Source organism: Mycteria americana, chromosome 1, assembly GCF_035582795.1.
Source record: "Mycteria americana isolate JAX WOST 10 ecotype Jacksonville Zoo and Gardens chromosome 1, USCA_MyAme_1.0, whole genome shotgun sequence".
NCBI lineage: Eukaryota > Metazoa > Chordata > Aves > Ciconiiformes > Ciconiidae > Mycteria > Mycteria americana.
The window spans coordinates 213,444,230-213,462,382 of record NC_134365.1 but is presented as its reverse complement, the minus strand read 5'-3'; the positions used below and the strand labels follow the sequence as shown (position 1 = coordinate 213,462,382).

General features: G+C 38.6%; 1 protein-coding gene across 3 annotated transcripts in view; it reads right to left on the bottom strand.

Annotated features, from left to right (window-relative positions):
- GRM5 (glutamate metabotropic receptor 5) overlaps positions 1-18,153 on the bottom strand; it is a 282,843-nt gene that overhangs the window by 50,372 nt on the left and 214,318 nt on the right. For all 3 annotated transcript variants that reach the window (XM_075491133.1, XM_075491134.1, XM_075491135.1), the window contains exon 3: positions 10,967-11,202. In XM_075491133.1, coding sequence (XP_075347248.1) covers positions 10,967-11,202 — 236 coding nt within the window. The remainder of the gene's footprint in view (positions 1-10,966; positions 11,203-18,153) is intronic.

The following is an 18,153-nucleotide window of genomic DNA, read 5'->3' as shown; positions in this document are numbered from 1 at the left end:
TGGAACTCGAACACATATTCTCACATTCATCCACAAGTGCTGTCTTCAGTCAAGAAGCTTTCCTGACACAGGGTCATCATGAGATGGAGAGGTGGCACAGATGAATTTAATGATGATGACGCCAGTAATGTTCAATGGAACTGACTTTACGCATTAAACTCTTAATCAAGAATAATGAAAAAAATCTAATAGAAGTTGAGGAGTTCCTACAGAATTACTGGGCAGAGAATAAATATCCACAGACTGTAACCCATATGCTTGTCTATAATATCCATAGTAGGACTCTTTTCTATTAGATTAAAAACCCCCATATCTATAAAAGATCTGTTTTTCTCCATCTTGCACATTCATATATGAGAAAAATTTGCAAAGAAGGAAATAAAAATGTCTTGCTTTCCTGTGGGCTGGGAAAAGCCAGTGTGATGCCATTTAACGTTGGCATGTAGGGATAAGCAGGACATGTTCACACGAATGTTTTAGTTCAGTTCAGGTGTGGGCTTTCAAAGTCAATCTCCTAATCGTTCTGGCTCACTGTGCTTTGGTTTCAGCTGTGTGTCACAGTTTTGGAGCAAGTGTATCAAATTTCTTTCAGAAGATACTAAACTGGATGAAGTGCCCCAGGAAAGCACCTTACACACCATAGCTGCAAATGGGTATTCAAACCTTAGGACCAGGCTACTTTAGGGTCAGGCTACAGCCAGTTTAGTGTAAACCTCCCCCAAGGTGTGAGTCTCTCTTGGCCCACAGATTTTGCAGTCAAACTCAGCGTCACTCCCAGTATGCTGCAGACAGGAGCAGTTGGAGGTACAGAGGAGACAATGAGCGTGGGCCAGGTACAAAGCTGCACTTCATAGGTCTCCAGTTGACGCTTATTGCAATTTTGGCCTTTGATGATTATTGCAAAGGCCTAAGTACCTTTTCTGTGGTAGGACTGAGCAATTTTTTCAGGATGTAGCTCATTTTCCCACAAACATTGTTTGGAATAATATCAACCTATTTATGAATCTGTGCTGAATTTGGTGATTATGTGCAAATGTTTATAGAAAGTAATCTGTCCTGCGGTACCTCAGAACCAATAAATAGTAACACTGTGTCATGATATTTACTGCAGAAATAAAAAATACTGCCTCCTGCAATTAAGATGTAAAAGGCAATGGAATAATGCAGGGTGAATCAAATCATACCTAATGAGGGAAGTGGGACAGTACTTGCCATCATAAATGATCAAACATTGCAGAATTCTCTGAGAAATGAGGAAATCTCAGTGGTTACAGCATGTGAGCAGATCCCTCAATTCTTTTCTGTTTAGTCCCTATTCTATTTTGTAATTTTGGTAAGTAAATAAGGGCTTATCCTATTATTTTCCAAGCTGTGAGATCATAAGACAGTTCCAGATTTGAAGTCACATCACCATTTCTGTCTGCAAAATATCACATAGAAAAATCCTGTCCCTTCTTTGGCAAATGAGATAACCCATCCGTCCTTCAATTTTCCATCTAATAATATTTCCTTTCTACTGCTTTTTTTCTGTCTTCTTTCTTTAGACTAAACATTCCTCAGGAAGAGGACAACTTCTCATTATCTTCCTTGTTTTCCTCTGCTTAATGCAATGGGCTTGTTATTGGCTGGAGTTTTTAGGTGCTATCACGCTCTCTCTGAAATGAAAGTAAAATTATCCTGGATGTCATGGGAAATATAAGTATGTAAATATTTATTCTATGGATCGTTTAGGAATCTGTATATACAGGATTCAGGTGAGCCTTTGCAATACGGTTAAAAGCATTAAATATCAGTTTAGGAATTTGCTGCCGCTGGAGTAGGTGGTTAATATCCATGCTTTTTCCTGCTTAAATATATATTCTGTATGTCTGGATTTATCTGTATGTTCCCAGCTTTATTATAGGACTGTGACTATACCAAAGGCGAAGAACAGTCTGAGAAAGGTATAGACTCAGAGCGTTGTAACCTGCGCCTTTTCTGCCCACACTGCTGGGAGTGACCCAGTTTGGCACCCTCCAGCAGCGTCGCAGCAGAGGGTGACTGGGGGCTATGCAGGGCGACTGCACGCGGTGCTACTCAGCAGCACCTCATGAAACGGGGCTTGGGGCCACGCGAAGGCAAGCTCAGGTATGCGCACACCACAGCTATGGAGTCTGAGCTGAAGCAGCCTGTTGACGTGAACCTGCGAGTTTATATGGGGAGCTGGGCAGGCCTGGCTCTGAAAGCAGTTTTGAACCCGCGATTAACCGTGCAGAGACTGCCCCGCACTAAATTCCTCGTCCAAATTTGTTCTTTTCTGTTGTCACTTCTCCGAAACACAAATATGTAGATGACGGCAAAGAAACATGTTCTTTCATCAAGAAAGTGATTCCAACTGGCAACGGTTCATTTCTTGGATCTATTTAGAAACAATTAGTGTGCTTATGGGCACTGAGCCAAGAAAGCACTTAAGGGCCCTCGTAGTCCCGGTGCAACGGGAGCCAGTCCTCGGCACGGGCGGTGCTGAGCTTTTCTCGTGCTCCAGCATTCATTCTTCCCGCAGCCCCAAGCTCCTGCTGTCCCCGCTCCGGCCCGGGAGCACCGCGCAGCGGGTGGGCAGCCGGGGAGCTGCTGCCGCCGCCTGGGAGCAGGGCCGGTAGGAAAAGTTAGTAAGACCCCCCCCGCTCCCACTCCCCAGTACGGAAAAGCAAAACAAAACGAACCCAAATCTTGCAGGAATTTCTGAATTGTCATTGTTTTGTTAGCATGCAAATAAGCAGAAAATACTCTTCAATAAAATTCATTATTTTATGGGGTTTTGACGTAAAACCTGTCATTCCTCTTTTTTCCCTACTTTACCCTCAAGGAAGATGAAATACAATTTTTTTCTGTTTGCCAGCTGGTAACATTACAAAGCCTCATCAAGCAGGGATGTGCAAGAGTGCAAAATTACCATGGTTCAATATGCTTTTCCTGCTTTCTAACTTTTCCAAAGCTGAGAATACTTTGAATTTTAAAGAATGGAGAAAGGATAAAACGAAGAGTGAAAATACTTTACATTCCAGGCAGCCCCCCTCTTATTTCATTTCTCCAAGGAGAAACAAGAGAATGAAATATGAGACAGAATATGGGAGAATATTTTTTTCAAAGTGCAGAGCAGTTTGTTTGCTATGCATTGAGTTTAACATCGGAATAAAGGGAAATGGGTAGTGTTTCACTTTTTTATTTTAAAATTTCTTAATGATCAAAAGGTTGTTTACAACAAAATCCTAGAAGACATCATAGACGAAACCAGAAATATAGCCTACAGTCTTCAAATATCCCATAATGTTTCCCCATGACTAATTCACAAATTAGTTTCCATACAGTTTCCATACATATGTCATTAAAGACTTCATCGATTCTTTGTGTTAATTTTTGTTTTGAGAGACGATAGGCTGACGGAAATGAGTTCTAGTTTTGCTAGCAAATAGTCCCACATTCACTTTCTGCTGGCACTACTTGAAGTTCAAGCCCACCAGCAAACATTTTTCGTTGTTTGGTTGTTTGGGTTTTTTTTTTCCCCTTTGCCTTAGTGAATATCTCAGAAAAATCAGGGGAAAAGACTGCCCTTTGTAACCAAGACATAGCAGGTCCTGTCTGCTGCACGTTATGGTGTGGGACTTCTTAGGTCTGTCATGGGTCCATCCTGTCACAGTTGTGCTCCAGGGATCAGTGCTCATCAGTAACCTTCCCTGGATCTGCGTGTTCTGGATGGCATGGCACCAAGTCAGTCATCCCAGAAACATGCATGTCTCTTCAGTGAAGAAATGAGTGGAGTCTTATAAAATGGAGGAAAGTCTGTACATATGAACCAAGGTAAAGCATAGTGTTCATAACTTACTACGTTAACATTGTTTAAAGATACAGAAAAAGACTTATTTTGGAAGCTTTTCCAAAATCTGTCATCAGAGCTTTCTGTTAAAGCAATGTGAAAAAAGTAACTTTCAGTTCTCTGCTATTTCTAAGGTTCCAGGTGTCTTTTTCTACTAAAAAACAAATGTAATAGTTTATTTATTTATTTATTTTCCCTAATTTAATTTCTTACAGGTTCTTGGACAGACAAACAAAGACTTTTTCTGCTGTATGGGAAATGTCATGTTAGTTCAAATGTCCTTTCCATTCAAAATGAATATAAGAACTCAAGATTGGATTTTATCTTTTCTGAAAAGGAAATTCAGAGGAAAAAAAAGAGATTTGGGAACACTGGAAAATGTCATTTTGATGCTGAGGTGAAAAACAGTGTAACACTGAAACAATGTAAAAGCAAATTATAAACTTGAAACAAAACACTTCAGTGCTATTGAAATGAGAAAACAAAAAATGACTCATTTCAATGGTTTTCTTTCAAAGTGTATGTCATTGAAACAACATGCTGCTATGGAACGTTCTTCAAATTTGACAAGGAAATATCTTCCAGTGCAATCGACTTGCCAAATGTTTTTGACCAATTCTAACTTTCACTCTTTGCAACTGAAAGCCAATACTAGCACTGCTACACTTTATGTGATGTTTATCACTAAAATGTTAAATTTGAGAATGACTGAGGGACCAAATTCAGTGTCCTAAAATGCAAAGAGGACTTTCAAAAGATTTTTTTCAAGTACTTAGTTGATTTTGGTGTTTTACTTCTATTTAAGCCCATATGAGCAAGGCATGTCCAGAGCTCTCACAAATCTCACTAGAGGTTGACCTGAATCCTTGGGTGCCTACGTACTGGTGGTGGTCTGGCTTCTGTTGTCAAGTTCAGTAAAATCAGCAAAAAGACTCACAGTGACAGTAAGTGCTAGGAGAAGGCAAGTAAATAGATACCTATTCACACCATTTTCTTAACAACATTACTATCCTTTCGCCTTCTACAGAATTCAATTTCTTTGGTCATAAATTACAATGAAACACAATGCTACAGATGCAAAAGCACATTAAATGCTGGCATAAAACTTTCTGTACTTGCAAACATGCTTATATGAAGTATTTGAATCTATATAGGAAGTCGAACTGCTGAGAGAAAAGAATGACAGGAACTACTCCAATTCATCCATCTAATAAGAAATGTATATAATCTGAATATATTTAATTATAATTTACTTCTATTCTTAAGGCTGGAGAGACACGGCCTATCTGTACAATGCTATTAAACTCTTCCAGATAGTTTTCAAAGTTCAGAAAGGCAGTGAGAAAAGGAATTACAATATAAAGAATAAAACCACAGTAGCATGGTATATCATCAAGTATATCTAATATGTGGAAGGAGGAAGGAAGGGAGCATAAAGTGAAGGAAAAATAGATGTAGCTTTGTAGTCAGATTTTAGAGGAGTTTGATGAATTCCGTAACAGCAGTGAGAAGACTGAAGTTATTCAAAGGTTTGAGTTAGAGGTGTGTTAAAATCAGGATCAATGTATATGAAAAAGTCTTTCAAATAGGTATAACAGAGCATATAGCAGTTCTCAGTGCCACACTGCTTCTTTCTCTAAGTGAGTCAAAAAAATAATGACATGTCTGTGTAGGCTCCTGGCTCAGATTATATCAGGCTTCTAGAAAATTCAGATCTGGATCTATGCCTTACAGCTGATCTGCCTTTGGAAATTTCTGGACCTGACCCAGCATTACTGTAAAAGTAGTGATAAACTGTGTTTGAGCTCCAGATTTGAAATGTGGGGCATAATAATGAGGGCTGGACCATCCTTCAGCCTGCCAGTGCCCAAGCATGAGACATAATATATCAAGTATCAAACTAAAAGACGGACAGGATGTATTCAGTATTAAAATGCCCTTTAATTCACTGTTTAAAAATACAAATTAAGTTTAACTTAATTTTTTTGTTTTGTTTTCATTTGCAATCTAAAAATAAAAGTGTGGGAATGCCTCATGTTTGGGGAATATAAGGTTTAAATGTGACACATTCCTTGAAATATGGAAAATATTCTTCCATTCTCACAGCACTTATTTTTTTATCAGCTGGGTTCTGATTAAACCAACTTTGGCATTTGAGCTTAGGTTTAACCAACAGATTATTAGCATGTTGCAGTGCAGTCATGTTTTATTCCTCAGTACTATCTGGAAACTCAAAACAGACATTTGTTAAACCAAATTTCTGTTCAGCTGAAACTCTGGGATTTTTTTGTGGGTCCTTTTGATTCATTAAAAGTATCTGGAGCTGGATGAGATTCAGCAAACAGGTAGATAATTTTTTGCATTTATACTTTATGTGCCTTTCTGTACCTTTAGCTGCAAAACTTTTCTCATATTTATCCCAAATCTCCCTAATCTCCCTTTCTGCAAATAAACTCTTTCACTCTTAACCCTGTTCTTAATTGCTTGGAGAAATATTGGTCATCCTTCTTCTATCCTTTTTGCGCCCTTGGAAAAAGTGTTTTTATCTCAGAGAAGCCACATGGTTAAATTGTGAATGGAAGGTTTGGCTTTCTGCATCCTGCTAAGACCCATTCAGAATGCTGCTGCTAATCTCATTTTCCTTGTTCATCCCTTTGAGTACATTCTTTCTTCCTATAAACCCTGCCACTGGCTACTTGCTCCCAAGCATGTCAGCCATAAGTTGCTTTCCTCACTTGCAGTCCCCTCTGTGTCCTGCCTGTGGTTGATCTCTGTCTGTGACTACTCAGCCTCCACCATTTCCTTTTATGTTTTGTTCCTGGCTGCTTTGAACCACAGTATTTAATGTCAGGACCCTGCCGTAAATACCTGCACAAGTGGCCCATCACCTTCCTTCAGCTTCTTGTTTCTATTGTGCCTTTACATGAAAATACCATTTTTTTCTGAAGTCTGTAACATTTGCCAGCCAAACTAAGATGTTGCACCGCTCCATCAGCTTCAGCCTCTATTTATTTGCTCTTTCTTGTCTTACACTTAGATCACAGGTACTTGGGATGTGTATTCTGGTTTTGCTCTGTGTTTAAGTAACACCTTAAAAATGCTGTTCCATCCATGCCTCTGGCTTTTACACAGCATGGGAAAAATAAGATCATTTAGCAGCAGAGGCAATAGGATTCATTTAACAGACTGGTAAATGTAATAAATATGCTTCTGCCCCTGATGACCTTGAAGACTTGAGTTTTTCCACTAATGTCAGTTGAGCCAGACTTTCACAACATACTTTGCTTGCATTGGGTTTTGTTTCTGCTCTGTGTTAAAATGCATTCATAAAACACCCTCACTAGGAGGAAAAAGTACTAGGAATTTGAGTTCTTGTGGGGACACTTGTCTGTAAGAAAGCAAGCACATACCCACCTAGTCTTCAAAGGTCCAAAGCCAATCAATACCAAAGGATTGGATTAGCCTTTTTTGACCTGAAGATGGTCGTTGAGTGGAGTTACTCATCTGGATCAACTTGCACACCTCTTTACGAACTTTACTGAATTGTGGCCTTAGATAATAAAAAAATACCTGACTGGTGCCAGGGGGGAAGCCAAATCCAATTCTTGTAAAATCCCTAGTGCTTGGAGGCCATTACATGTCTCTTTTTAAAGATGCATTTTAAATTCTTTGCTCTGACTCTTGGCGTTCAGAGGTGGCTTGCAACAGCTCTCCTGTGGCATGGAATGATTACACTGAAAATCAAGTCAGGTAAGTCTGCAAACTTCTCACTTTCTGTAGTGCTCCAGCTGGGCAGAAAATCAATGAACTTAGCAACAGCAGTGACACCCATTTGGTTTAAGTAAGTATGTTCAAATCTGCAAATGAAAAGTGGGCTTGATGCTAAAATTTTCACCTCAGTGTGAACTAGGTGTATGTGAAGGGATGGAGACTTTTTAGTGCTAGATAGAAACAAATGGAGAAAAAATTATTTTGGATTGTTTTTGGATTCTTTTTATCTGGCTGATTTCACAGTTTTATTATGCATATCTTACTAAATTGTGTCTTCATTTCATAATAATACCTGCTTGACACTGTCTATGGATAGCTTATATTAAAAAATGAAAAAACCCTCACAAGTCACTGGAGCTGACTTCATTGACTTATGACTTCATGTATTTTCTGTCACATTTACTAGACAGGGATCAGCAAAGTAAATACAAAGGTTTAGACAACTAAGTTCATACCTGGGGCACAGGTGAAGTCAATTACCTATTCAGATTTCAGACATATCTACTTGTGCTTATTTTCTTGCTGTTTAAATAAGTTGTTTATACTGTTAACTATTGTTATTTTTTCGTGATAGTACAACCAGGTTGTGGAGAATAATTCATTTTTTTCCACTAAAGTAATGGTTATTGCTTTTTATATAGACACCTTCATTTAATAATGACCTCATCTATCAACACCAATCAGCTTTATGTTTATATTTTTATCATTATCCCAAGAAGTAAAGAATGGCTTGCCTTTAGGTGCAAAAATAGATTTCTATTTCTCTACAGCATTTCTCAATAAACTCAATCTCTTTAATTGGAATCCTGAGAAATCTCTAACTTTTTTTTTTTTTTTTTTTAATGCAGCTACTGGAGAGGAGAGTGTATTCAGTTAGATAAACTAAAGGGCACAGTACTGTTTTCTAATCAGGATAAATCTGAGGCAGCACTAATATATTCATCATTGTGCAGAAACTGTCAGGACAGCCTATGAAATGCTTGTGAGCATCAGGAGCAGGTATCACCTTTACAATCGGGAAGTCTGAACTGAGGGAATTTAAGACTCAAAACTTTGAATGCTTGAAGTTAGGAAACCAAATATGAATTTAGGAATCGATATAAAGATATGATTTTCAAAGTCATATGGAACATAGGAAATGAGGTAGAAACAAAAGCTACCATGACAGTCTCAAAAATTCATGTTAATTTTGAGGTTAAACTCCCAACATCAAAAAATCTCACTCCTGCAATTCTCAGAGAAGACATTTGTGTCTTTCCTGATGGTAAATCCACAAGGTTGTCTAACTTCAATATTTCTTCACTTTATCATATACCCTTGCCTAGTTTTGGGGCTATTATGAGAAAACAGCATAGGTGTCTTAGCACTTATAAACCAAATAAATGTCATTAAATAAATCTGCATGTCATCCTTTGGGCCAACTTTTGAATTTCCTTTATATGAATTTTGACAGATAGTCTAGATCAAAATCAAAACTATACAACTGAGTAACGTGATGACTCACAACTTCCTGTATGAAAAACCTGATTAAATGGGCAGTTTTAATTGATTGCTGCGCGTAGCATTGTTCATCTGGGGAACTCCACAACTGAATTAACATTTTCCGCCCTACAGCAAGAAGAAAGAATTAAAACTATTATAATCTGGTTTTTGTTCTTTTACTATAGCCATCATGGCCCAGCACTGAATACGACAATAAAGCTCAAGGAAAAGTAAATAGAACAATCTATTTGGGAAATTAGTCCTTTTCTCTGTTCACGATTTGAAAATCAACAGATTGCGATTCGTGCACATTTCTTTGTGTGTTTGACATTCCTAACTTTTAGGAACCTATTTGAGCTGTGGCTCATTCAGGGTCTCTTTGTGGGAAACCTTCCAGCGATGAGTGCTGTTCAAACTGACCTATTCAAGCTTTATGACTAAATTGTCTCATATCCATGGCTAGGTGACTTCATGTTTAAAATAACATCTCCCTGCATCCCTGAGATAATTTTTTTTGTGGTGGTAAATTGTATTTTAGGCACTATAAAAGGCTCCGTAGGCACCTACATTTCACAGTTCCCAATCTTTCATATAAAGCAGAAATTAGATTCTCCCAGTGCTGGTAAAAAGTAAGTGAAAAAAGAAACTCAGAATAGTCAAGTTGAAATGTCATTGCTAACACAGCACAGTGATAGAAACCAGGTCTTTATTAGCCTGTATTCAGCCATACCCACTGTACTGACATCTCAGGAAAGAGATCTACATTATCACAGGGAAATCAATGAAGTTTACTCTCAATATGCAGTGCCTGTCAATAGCACAAATAAAACCTGTGTCAGGCTGTGTTGGAAGGGTAGCAGAAGAAAAATAATAGAGAAAAGTCAGCTGAATGTTGAAGGTGTACACTGAGATTTTGGGATTCCTGGATTCAATTTCCAGCTCAGCCACAAACTTCCTCTGCGACCTTGTACAAATTGAAAGAAAGACTTATGAACATTAAGTGAGACTTTGTGTTGTGTAAATCCAAGATTTTGATCCTTAAAGTCATTTCTTGGTCTCATGGGTGTGTGGAAGATATTGAGATTTTTAGGAGGAAAGGTCTCTTGGGGCTTAGAGCTGTGGTTGGGCTAATGCCCAGCACGGCACCACCTTATGCCCCAGCATTGGCAGGTTGCCCATTGTCTTAGTACTGCTTGGCATCTCATGAAATAAAGAGTAACAGAAGTAATAAAAAACCCCAGAAAAATGCACCACATCTTTCTGGGGAAAAAAGGTTTTGCCACTGTTTGGCAAAAATGACAAAAAGTTGTAGCAGTTTTTGCTAAAATCAGTACAATTTAATGAAAAAGGTCAGCTCAAAATGGCATTTCCTGAAATGACTCAAGGCTGAAAGAAAACCTAATGAAATCTTTCAAACCAGCTAGTCTTCTATCTGAAGTACACAAATAATCATCATTACCATATGGACTTCAGATAACTCTTAGTATATTAAGTCTCTCATTGCTCCTGTGAGGTAAAGCAATATGATTAGCCCTGTTTCAGAAAAGAAGTTTTTAATTTTGGATTACAACATTTTTTAAAATGTTTAGATGCCTATGGAGGTAGAGTAGCATCAAGTTTTTCAAATATAGAGAAGAATTAGGTATTGAGGCACTACCTATTTGTTTCTTTAGAGATCTGAATACTTTTTAAATTGTAGTTGTTGTCATTTTGGAAAGAGCAAGGATTGCAGTTCCAGTCTCTTTCCTTCCATCCCCACTCACTATTCCACCAGACCAGGCTGCATCAGTCCAACATGAGCTCTTTACACCAGACTTCAGTCACGCTGGTTTATACAGCAGAAGTAATAAATTCACTTACTTGTGCAAGTCTTGTTGTATTTAGGGTTCTCTTGAGGAAACCCTTCCAACCGGCACTGGAACCTGTGCTGCCAAAATTCCTGAAACCATGGATTTCGGTGATTCGTTTCTGGCCGAAGCTGCAGGTAGTAATCATCAAACCATTTCACATCAGGAGACTGGAGCTTGATCGTTATTCCACCGACTGCTTCACGCTGATACCCTTCTGTCACGTCGTACCTGTCTGCCCAGCCATCACTGCAGGGATAAATGAGAGACAACATTAACCATTCAATGGAATAAGAAAAGAACTTTCTTAAAAATAAAATTCAGAGCCTAAGAGCACACACCCACACCTGTGATTCTGAGTGGAGTTTAGTAAGGCACCTGTAATACTTCTAACAGAAGAATTCAGTGTTTTCCTTTTACTTACGTTTGCTTGTTGTTGGCACCTTCTATTTAGATGATACGTTCTTCATCCTTCAGTTCAGGTAATTGAAACAACATGAAAAATCACAGATCCTGAAATCTGCCATGTATAGGCACATCTCTGCATCACGCTAAGCCTCACTGAGGTCTGGGGAGAAAATCTTGGATTCATTGTTTTGCTGACACTGGGATGATGCTACTCTTAACTGAAAGAAGGTGACCTTGAGGACAGGACCTCTTACAGTGTGAAGGGCAGCGTTGCAGACCATGCCTATACTGCACAATGGAGCATGGCACAAAGAGCCAGAAGCAAATTTTGAATAGGCTGACACTGCTCAAGCAGAAATACCAGCTCAGAGCTCAGATGCTGAGACAGTATGGCATTGCATCTGAAGCAATAAATCCTCTCTGTAGACATGACTAATGAAGCTGGGCCGAGCATCATGCAGATCCATGTGTTGCTTCTGTTTCTTGGTTGCTGGTGGCTGGAGTATTACCAACTTGTGTGACACTGTCCTGCACACAGAATTTTAATCCCCTTCTGTTAACACTTCTGCTTGTAACACTGACCACAAGTAGCCAGAAGTGACTGAAAACCCAAATCAAACAAAATGTCACAAACTTCTCAGGGTAATTCCCCTCACTCCAGTTTCACAATGGATTTTCTTGGAAGTACTCACATTTACAAAGTTTCACTCAGCTCCACTAAAAATGTACATATCTCATTAGAGCATTGCAGTTTTCTGCTGTTTTATCATCAACATGATATTTCGGTTTTTCAAAAGCCCAGGGCTAACAGTTAGATAATTGTAGAAGAATCTCAGATTGGTTTTTTTCCCCTCTAAAAAGGCACTGATGTTAATGACTATAGAGAGCACCTTTAAATCCTAAAGGTCGAATAACTGAAGGATAAAAAATAAGCTTAATTTGTCTTATTTTAAAACTTCACAAATTGTTTAACCTAGCCCTAACTATTTTAAGTTAGTCATAGCATAACTGATGTAGGTGACCTTTATCTGTATGGTTCTGTTGTTCTATTTTGATCATTCACTGCCTGGCTTAAACTTCGCTCCTGTATTGCAGAGCATGCAGGAAGCCTGCCGCAATTACTTGGTCCCCAGCACATTCCCTCTTCTCTGCATGGGGACTCAGCCGTCCTCACACAGTGCAGAAGTCAAGACCTCAGATGGTAACTCCTGCACAAGACACTGTTTTCATTGAAGCCTGGACTCTTGACTATGTCTTACTAGCACAGCTGCAATGTCAATAAATAGCAGCTTCACCAGTGGCAAAAATAATATCCAGTGTCTGGAATGAAAATGAAGTGACTATTAAACATGCTTCAGATTTCAAAAGCACTAATTCAGTCAGCACAAAAGAGTCAAATATACATCCATGAAAGGAGAAAGATGAGCACTGATTTTCAGCTCAAATACAGCACTTGGAAAATTTACCTTCAAGCTTAGATCCAATTAGGGATGAATACAGGTGTTAATGTTCCTAACGGCACTCAGGGGGCTCAGTACAGGCAAACACTCCCCACCTTCCACCGGGAGTATTTACTGGATGAAAAGTTAGAACCATTTATGGGTTGTTTTGTGATAAAAGCCACAGAAGGTTTTTTAAATTTATGAGCGATTTAACCTTTTCTTTGAAACAGTCATCTTAATCTTTGGTAAGTTTTTAAGCAGTTTTATCCATCCTCATAAAATCTGACAGTTTTTATGAATGCAGGAAGTGATAGGTTTTCTGCAGTGTGTTTTTTTTAAAAAAAAACTGAATAGAATTTAAGAGAATTAGAGCTATGCTGTCAGTATCCCAGCTTTATGAGGTGTCTCATAAACAACTTAGAAAAAAAATGTTTTCTTGTAATTAATTTCTTCATCATTTTTCAGAGGAACAGTTTTGTAGATCTAATCCAGCATACTACTATAAAATTTATAATATTACTTTATGAATAGTTATCCCCTCTAAGAAGATTTGCAACAGAGATACTCTTTTATAACTTTAAGTTATTAAAAAAGGTAGAAATAACAACTTCATATTACATAACCCTTCTTCTCAACTTTTGCGCAGAAGGACTTCTTAATTCAGCAGAGCTGCTTTCCATTCAAATAAGTATTTCAGCTTAGATTCTTGGGCAAAAGGCTCTTAGGAGTGTTGTACAAAAGATGTACTCAAAGTGTGTATTGTCGAGACAACAATGCAGAGATAACAAAGCCTCAGACAGACAAGGTGGCAAAGCAAATGCTAAACTAATATCTAAAGGCTGGTGAAAGTGGAGTAGGAAAACAGGCTTGCATTAATATAAAAAAGCACCGGTAGTGTGTGGTATTTAAATTCTGTACCCACAGTAGAGTAACAACACTTATGGGATGTAGATGACAGGATGATATAGATGTATTTGGGATATTAGACCTGTGACATCCTCTGAACTCAGTAACAGGTGTGGAGATGAGGGAGAGGGGGACAGAGAGGGAGATGCTTGCTTTCATAGTCCTGCCTGTCCCTCCTTAGACCTTCTTTCTTCTAATGGCTTAATTTTACTGTAGTAGCTGGCAATATCATTGTACTCCATTGCTGGTTGCATTATGAAAGGTTCAAAATAGTATTACCCATTGCTAAAATCTTCTAGTTCAACTGAAGAAAGATGCTCTTGGACCTGAAATTGGCTGTGACAAGAAGCTCCAGATAAGTCCAGTATAATCTCCACTCTCACCCACAGAAGTGGTGAGGTGCATGGGTTACCACTAACGCAGTGCAGGACTGCATGCTAGTGAAAGAACTGGTTCTTTATGTTAGCAGTGGGGTGTATAGGATATTTAGGTGAAAAAGTGGTTAAGAACAGCTTCCTCACAGGTAGTAAAAGAAGTACAGGTGAAGAGTATTCCAGGAATAATTATGAAAGATTCCAAACTGATTAAATAGGACATGAATATCCTTAACAGATCACTACACAAGTTCATTTTTTCTCCCTTGCATGGACACTGTGCTTTCCAATTTTATTCTGATTAGGTGATTAAGTGATTCTGATTATTAGAAATAGATGGTGTTGCTTTTTAATCAATGGGCAAATGTCCTTAAAGTGATCCCACCAAGACTTAAAGATAGAGTTGCACATGAAGAAACCTTGCTGTGAAAGAAAGCAGTAGTTGCACAGCTGCAGCACCAAAAATGAAAGCCCCTTGCTGATGTATCTGTCAGGTGTACACAGTAATGCATGTATCTCATTCATCAGCCTGCCAGGGTAGAAAGTTGTCAACAAGGTAAGAGGACTATGACATGCGCAGATCTGGCTGCCCTTAATATTACACTCACATTCAACTCAGTGGGAAATTGTCTTTCAGGATCATGATGTGTTTTCCCCTCATCCAGTTCTTTTGTGTTTATGTTCTTGGCCATCAGACTAATGTCTGGTGCATTTTCCTTAAAGACTGGTGGTGTGATACAGGATAATAACCATACCGTATAAAAAAAAATATACAATTGTTAATTATGTTTCTAAAAAAAAAAAAAAAAAAAAAAAAGATAGCATTTAAGAAAATTCTTGCGCACCAAAGAAAATAAGGAATCACAAAAGGAAGGAAAAAGATAAAAATGGCTAAATGGCTTTTACTGTTGCAGTACTAGCAAGAGGTGAACTTGAAATAGGAAGTCTGTTATCAGAGTGTTCTTGATCTGTTATCAGATATAATTTGCATGTGTACCTTGTCCCAGCTACCGGTTTTTGAAGGATATGCCAGGGTAATGGAGATTTTAGTGAAAAAACATCCTTCAGCAAACAGAGGGGAAGACTTCTGCTCCTTTGTTAAAGGTCTGTTTAGTTTACTTACGGTAAATCACAACATAGTGTTATATCACAGAAAAGTTCCAATAAATGACACGACACAGTCACCAGTATTTACCAAATTTATTAATGAATAAATATAACAATTAACAGATAAATGTAAATACAATAAAATAATTCAATGTTTTAGATCATTACTGTACATACAATTACTTTTAAACATCTGAAGAGAAAAGTAGAGGCAAATGAGAGCCTATTTAAAGGACTGAGTTGCACACCCGTGATCACAGATTGTGAGCACCCTGCTCACTTCCTCCCTCACAACCCTGGATACTAATGGTAGGGAATAAGTCTTTAAACACCTCTAGCTGAGCATACCTGAACAAGTAGGACAGTCACTGTAGGACCAGTATGTATTTTTATACTGTATGGAGATAGAAGATAGAGGTGCAGGTTTTTTAGGATCATGTTTGCTATGGTAAAATGTGAGAAACTTGAATATGGCTTCCTGGATTTTCTGTGTTTTATCCTTTCCCATCTTTCCCATCTTCCATGTGAAATAGCTAGCACTAATAAGAGCTTCCTCAGATGGGTGGCACTGTTGTGCCAGCTTCAATCCACTTGCCTATCTTATACAGGGATTGTGGGAGGAAGGAAAAGCAATCTTTGACAATAAAGTGTTGATGCCCAAGAAAGAAGAGATGCAGGACTACATCTTAACAGATGAAAGAAAAGAAATCTCCACCTGTTTGAATGAAGTCTTTTTGTTTCTTCTGGAAAGAATCACCATGGAGGGAGGAGAACATTCAGGTGAAGAGCAGCACAGGAGCAAGCTCATGCGTGAAGCATTATGAAGAGGTCATCAGAAAGATACTTAATGACTATAAAGACCATTCAATATGCATGATGGTGATGGCTGCTTTGGGCTCATACAGTGCAGTCAAGAAATTGCTAGCCCTCCTGAAAAACATTTACAAAAAGGTGAAGTTAGTCAATCCCTGTCAACAATGACCTAAGCATTTAATTCCACAAAACGTCTTCAAAAAGACAAGATGGACACTGGTCCAAGAGTGCTCCACATCTACTTGGTAAGTAGCATGACTATCAACAGTGTGGAGTATGCTACTGATGTCAATCAGCTGTCAGGGTGTCCTGGTTTCGGCTGAAATAGAGTTAATTTTCTACCCAGTAGCTAGTATGGTGCTGTGTTTTGGATTTAGGATGAGAATAATAACACACTGATGTTTAAGTTGTTGCTAAGCTTATACTAAATCAAGGACTTTTCAAGTTCCCATGCTCTGCCAGGTGCAGAAGAAGTTGGGAGGGGGCACAGCCAAGATAGTTGATCCAAACTTGCCAAAGGGCTATTCCATACCATATGGCATCATGCTCAGTATAGAAACTGGGGGGAGCTGGTGGGGGGCAGCGATCGCTGCTTGGGGACTGGCTGGGCATTGGTCAGTGGGTGGTGAGCAGTTGCATCATTTGTTTTTCCTGAGTTTTGTTCCTCTCTCTGTCTTTTTTTGTTTTCCTTTTCACTACAATTTTATTTATTATTATTATTATTATTATTATTATTATTACTACTATTATCATTATTATTGTTATTTTATTTTATTTTATTTTATTTCCATTATTAAACTGTTCTTATCTCAACCCATGGTTTTTCTTACTTTTGCCCTTCCAGTTCTCTCCCTCATCCCACCAGGAGGGGAGGGTGAGCGAGCGGCTGTGTGGTGCTTAGTTGCCGACTGGGGTTAAACCATGACACAGGGATAACAGGGATTTGCAGAGCTGATTGACACCTTCTACAGGACTAGCAAATGATTAGAGTTGCACATCACTGTAAACAGGACAAAGGAAGAGAACTACTGTCAGCTTAAGCTACATAAGAGAATGTGGAAACCTTTAATTTCATGGTAAGATCATATGAGGCAACAATTGCTCAGAAAAGATCATTAGGCATGCATAAATAAATAGATAATATAAAAGAGATTTAATGCCTTCAGGAAAAGCAGGCAAATGGAGTTGGAAAGAGGTATTGCCTCATGCATCAGGGTTTCAGTCACATGTTCAGAGATGCAGAACATGGAAGGAATTAGAGCTATTGATTACTGGTTATGCTTACAGGTGAAAAATATATGGTCCCTCCTGTGACAAGTGTCTGATTAATGCCATCATATCTGGAAGACGATGTGGAGAAAGCTTTTTGTGAGCCACTACCAGAGCATTCTCCGAAGCACAGGACTTAGTGATAGTGAGGAGTGGGAGAAGAATGCAGTAGTTTGTCTATCAAGTTCTTGGAAAGCCTAGGTGACACTGCTTGGATACAAGATGTACCTCGTGACAAGAGGGAGGAGGCTGAGGAGTGCTACAGTGACTGCTTGAGAAGGTTAAGACAAAAGGCAAATTGGGTGAGAACAACCATGAAAAATAGCATTTGTGACTTTTAAAAGAGCAAAGAGGAAAAATAGCAGACTTCACTAAGCCTAGAAAATTTTAAGGTTAGAGCTGTTGTAAGGAATGTCTAAGGAATTGAAGAATTAAAAAGTACTTAATTAAAAAGTACCATGCAGAGGAAGGATAGGAAATACAGTAAGACATTAGTGTGCCCATCTCAAAGATGGAAATACATGAAAAGCAGAAGCAAGCTCAGATTTTCAGGGATCAACGTGAAAGAAAAACATTAGATAGTGATAAAATGAGAAAGGTCAAGGCACAAAACGAGCTGTAACAAACAAGGGACATCAGAAGTAGCAGAGAGCAATTCTCTAACCACTTTGTTGTGAGAGGAAAGAAAGTGTTGGCCTGCGGTTCACTACAGGGAGAAAGCTACTAAAGACAAATCCAGGACAGCTTTTAGTATCAAACTTCACAAAAGGAAAAGCTAGTGGTTAGCGACACAGGTAAAGGATCAACCAGAAAGTGGGAAGGTGAAACAGGCTTGATTGAAATAGCTGAAGATTTATAGCCTAAAGAACCAAACACAATAC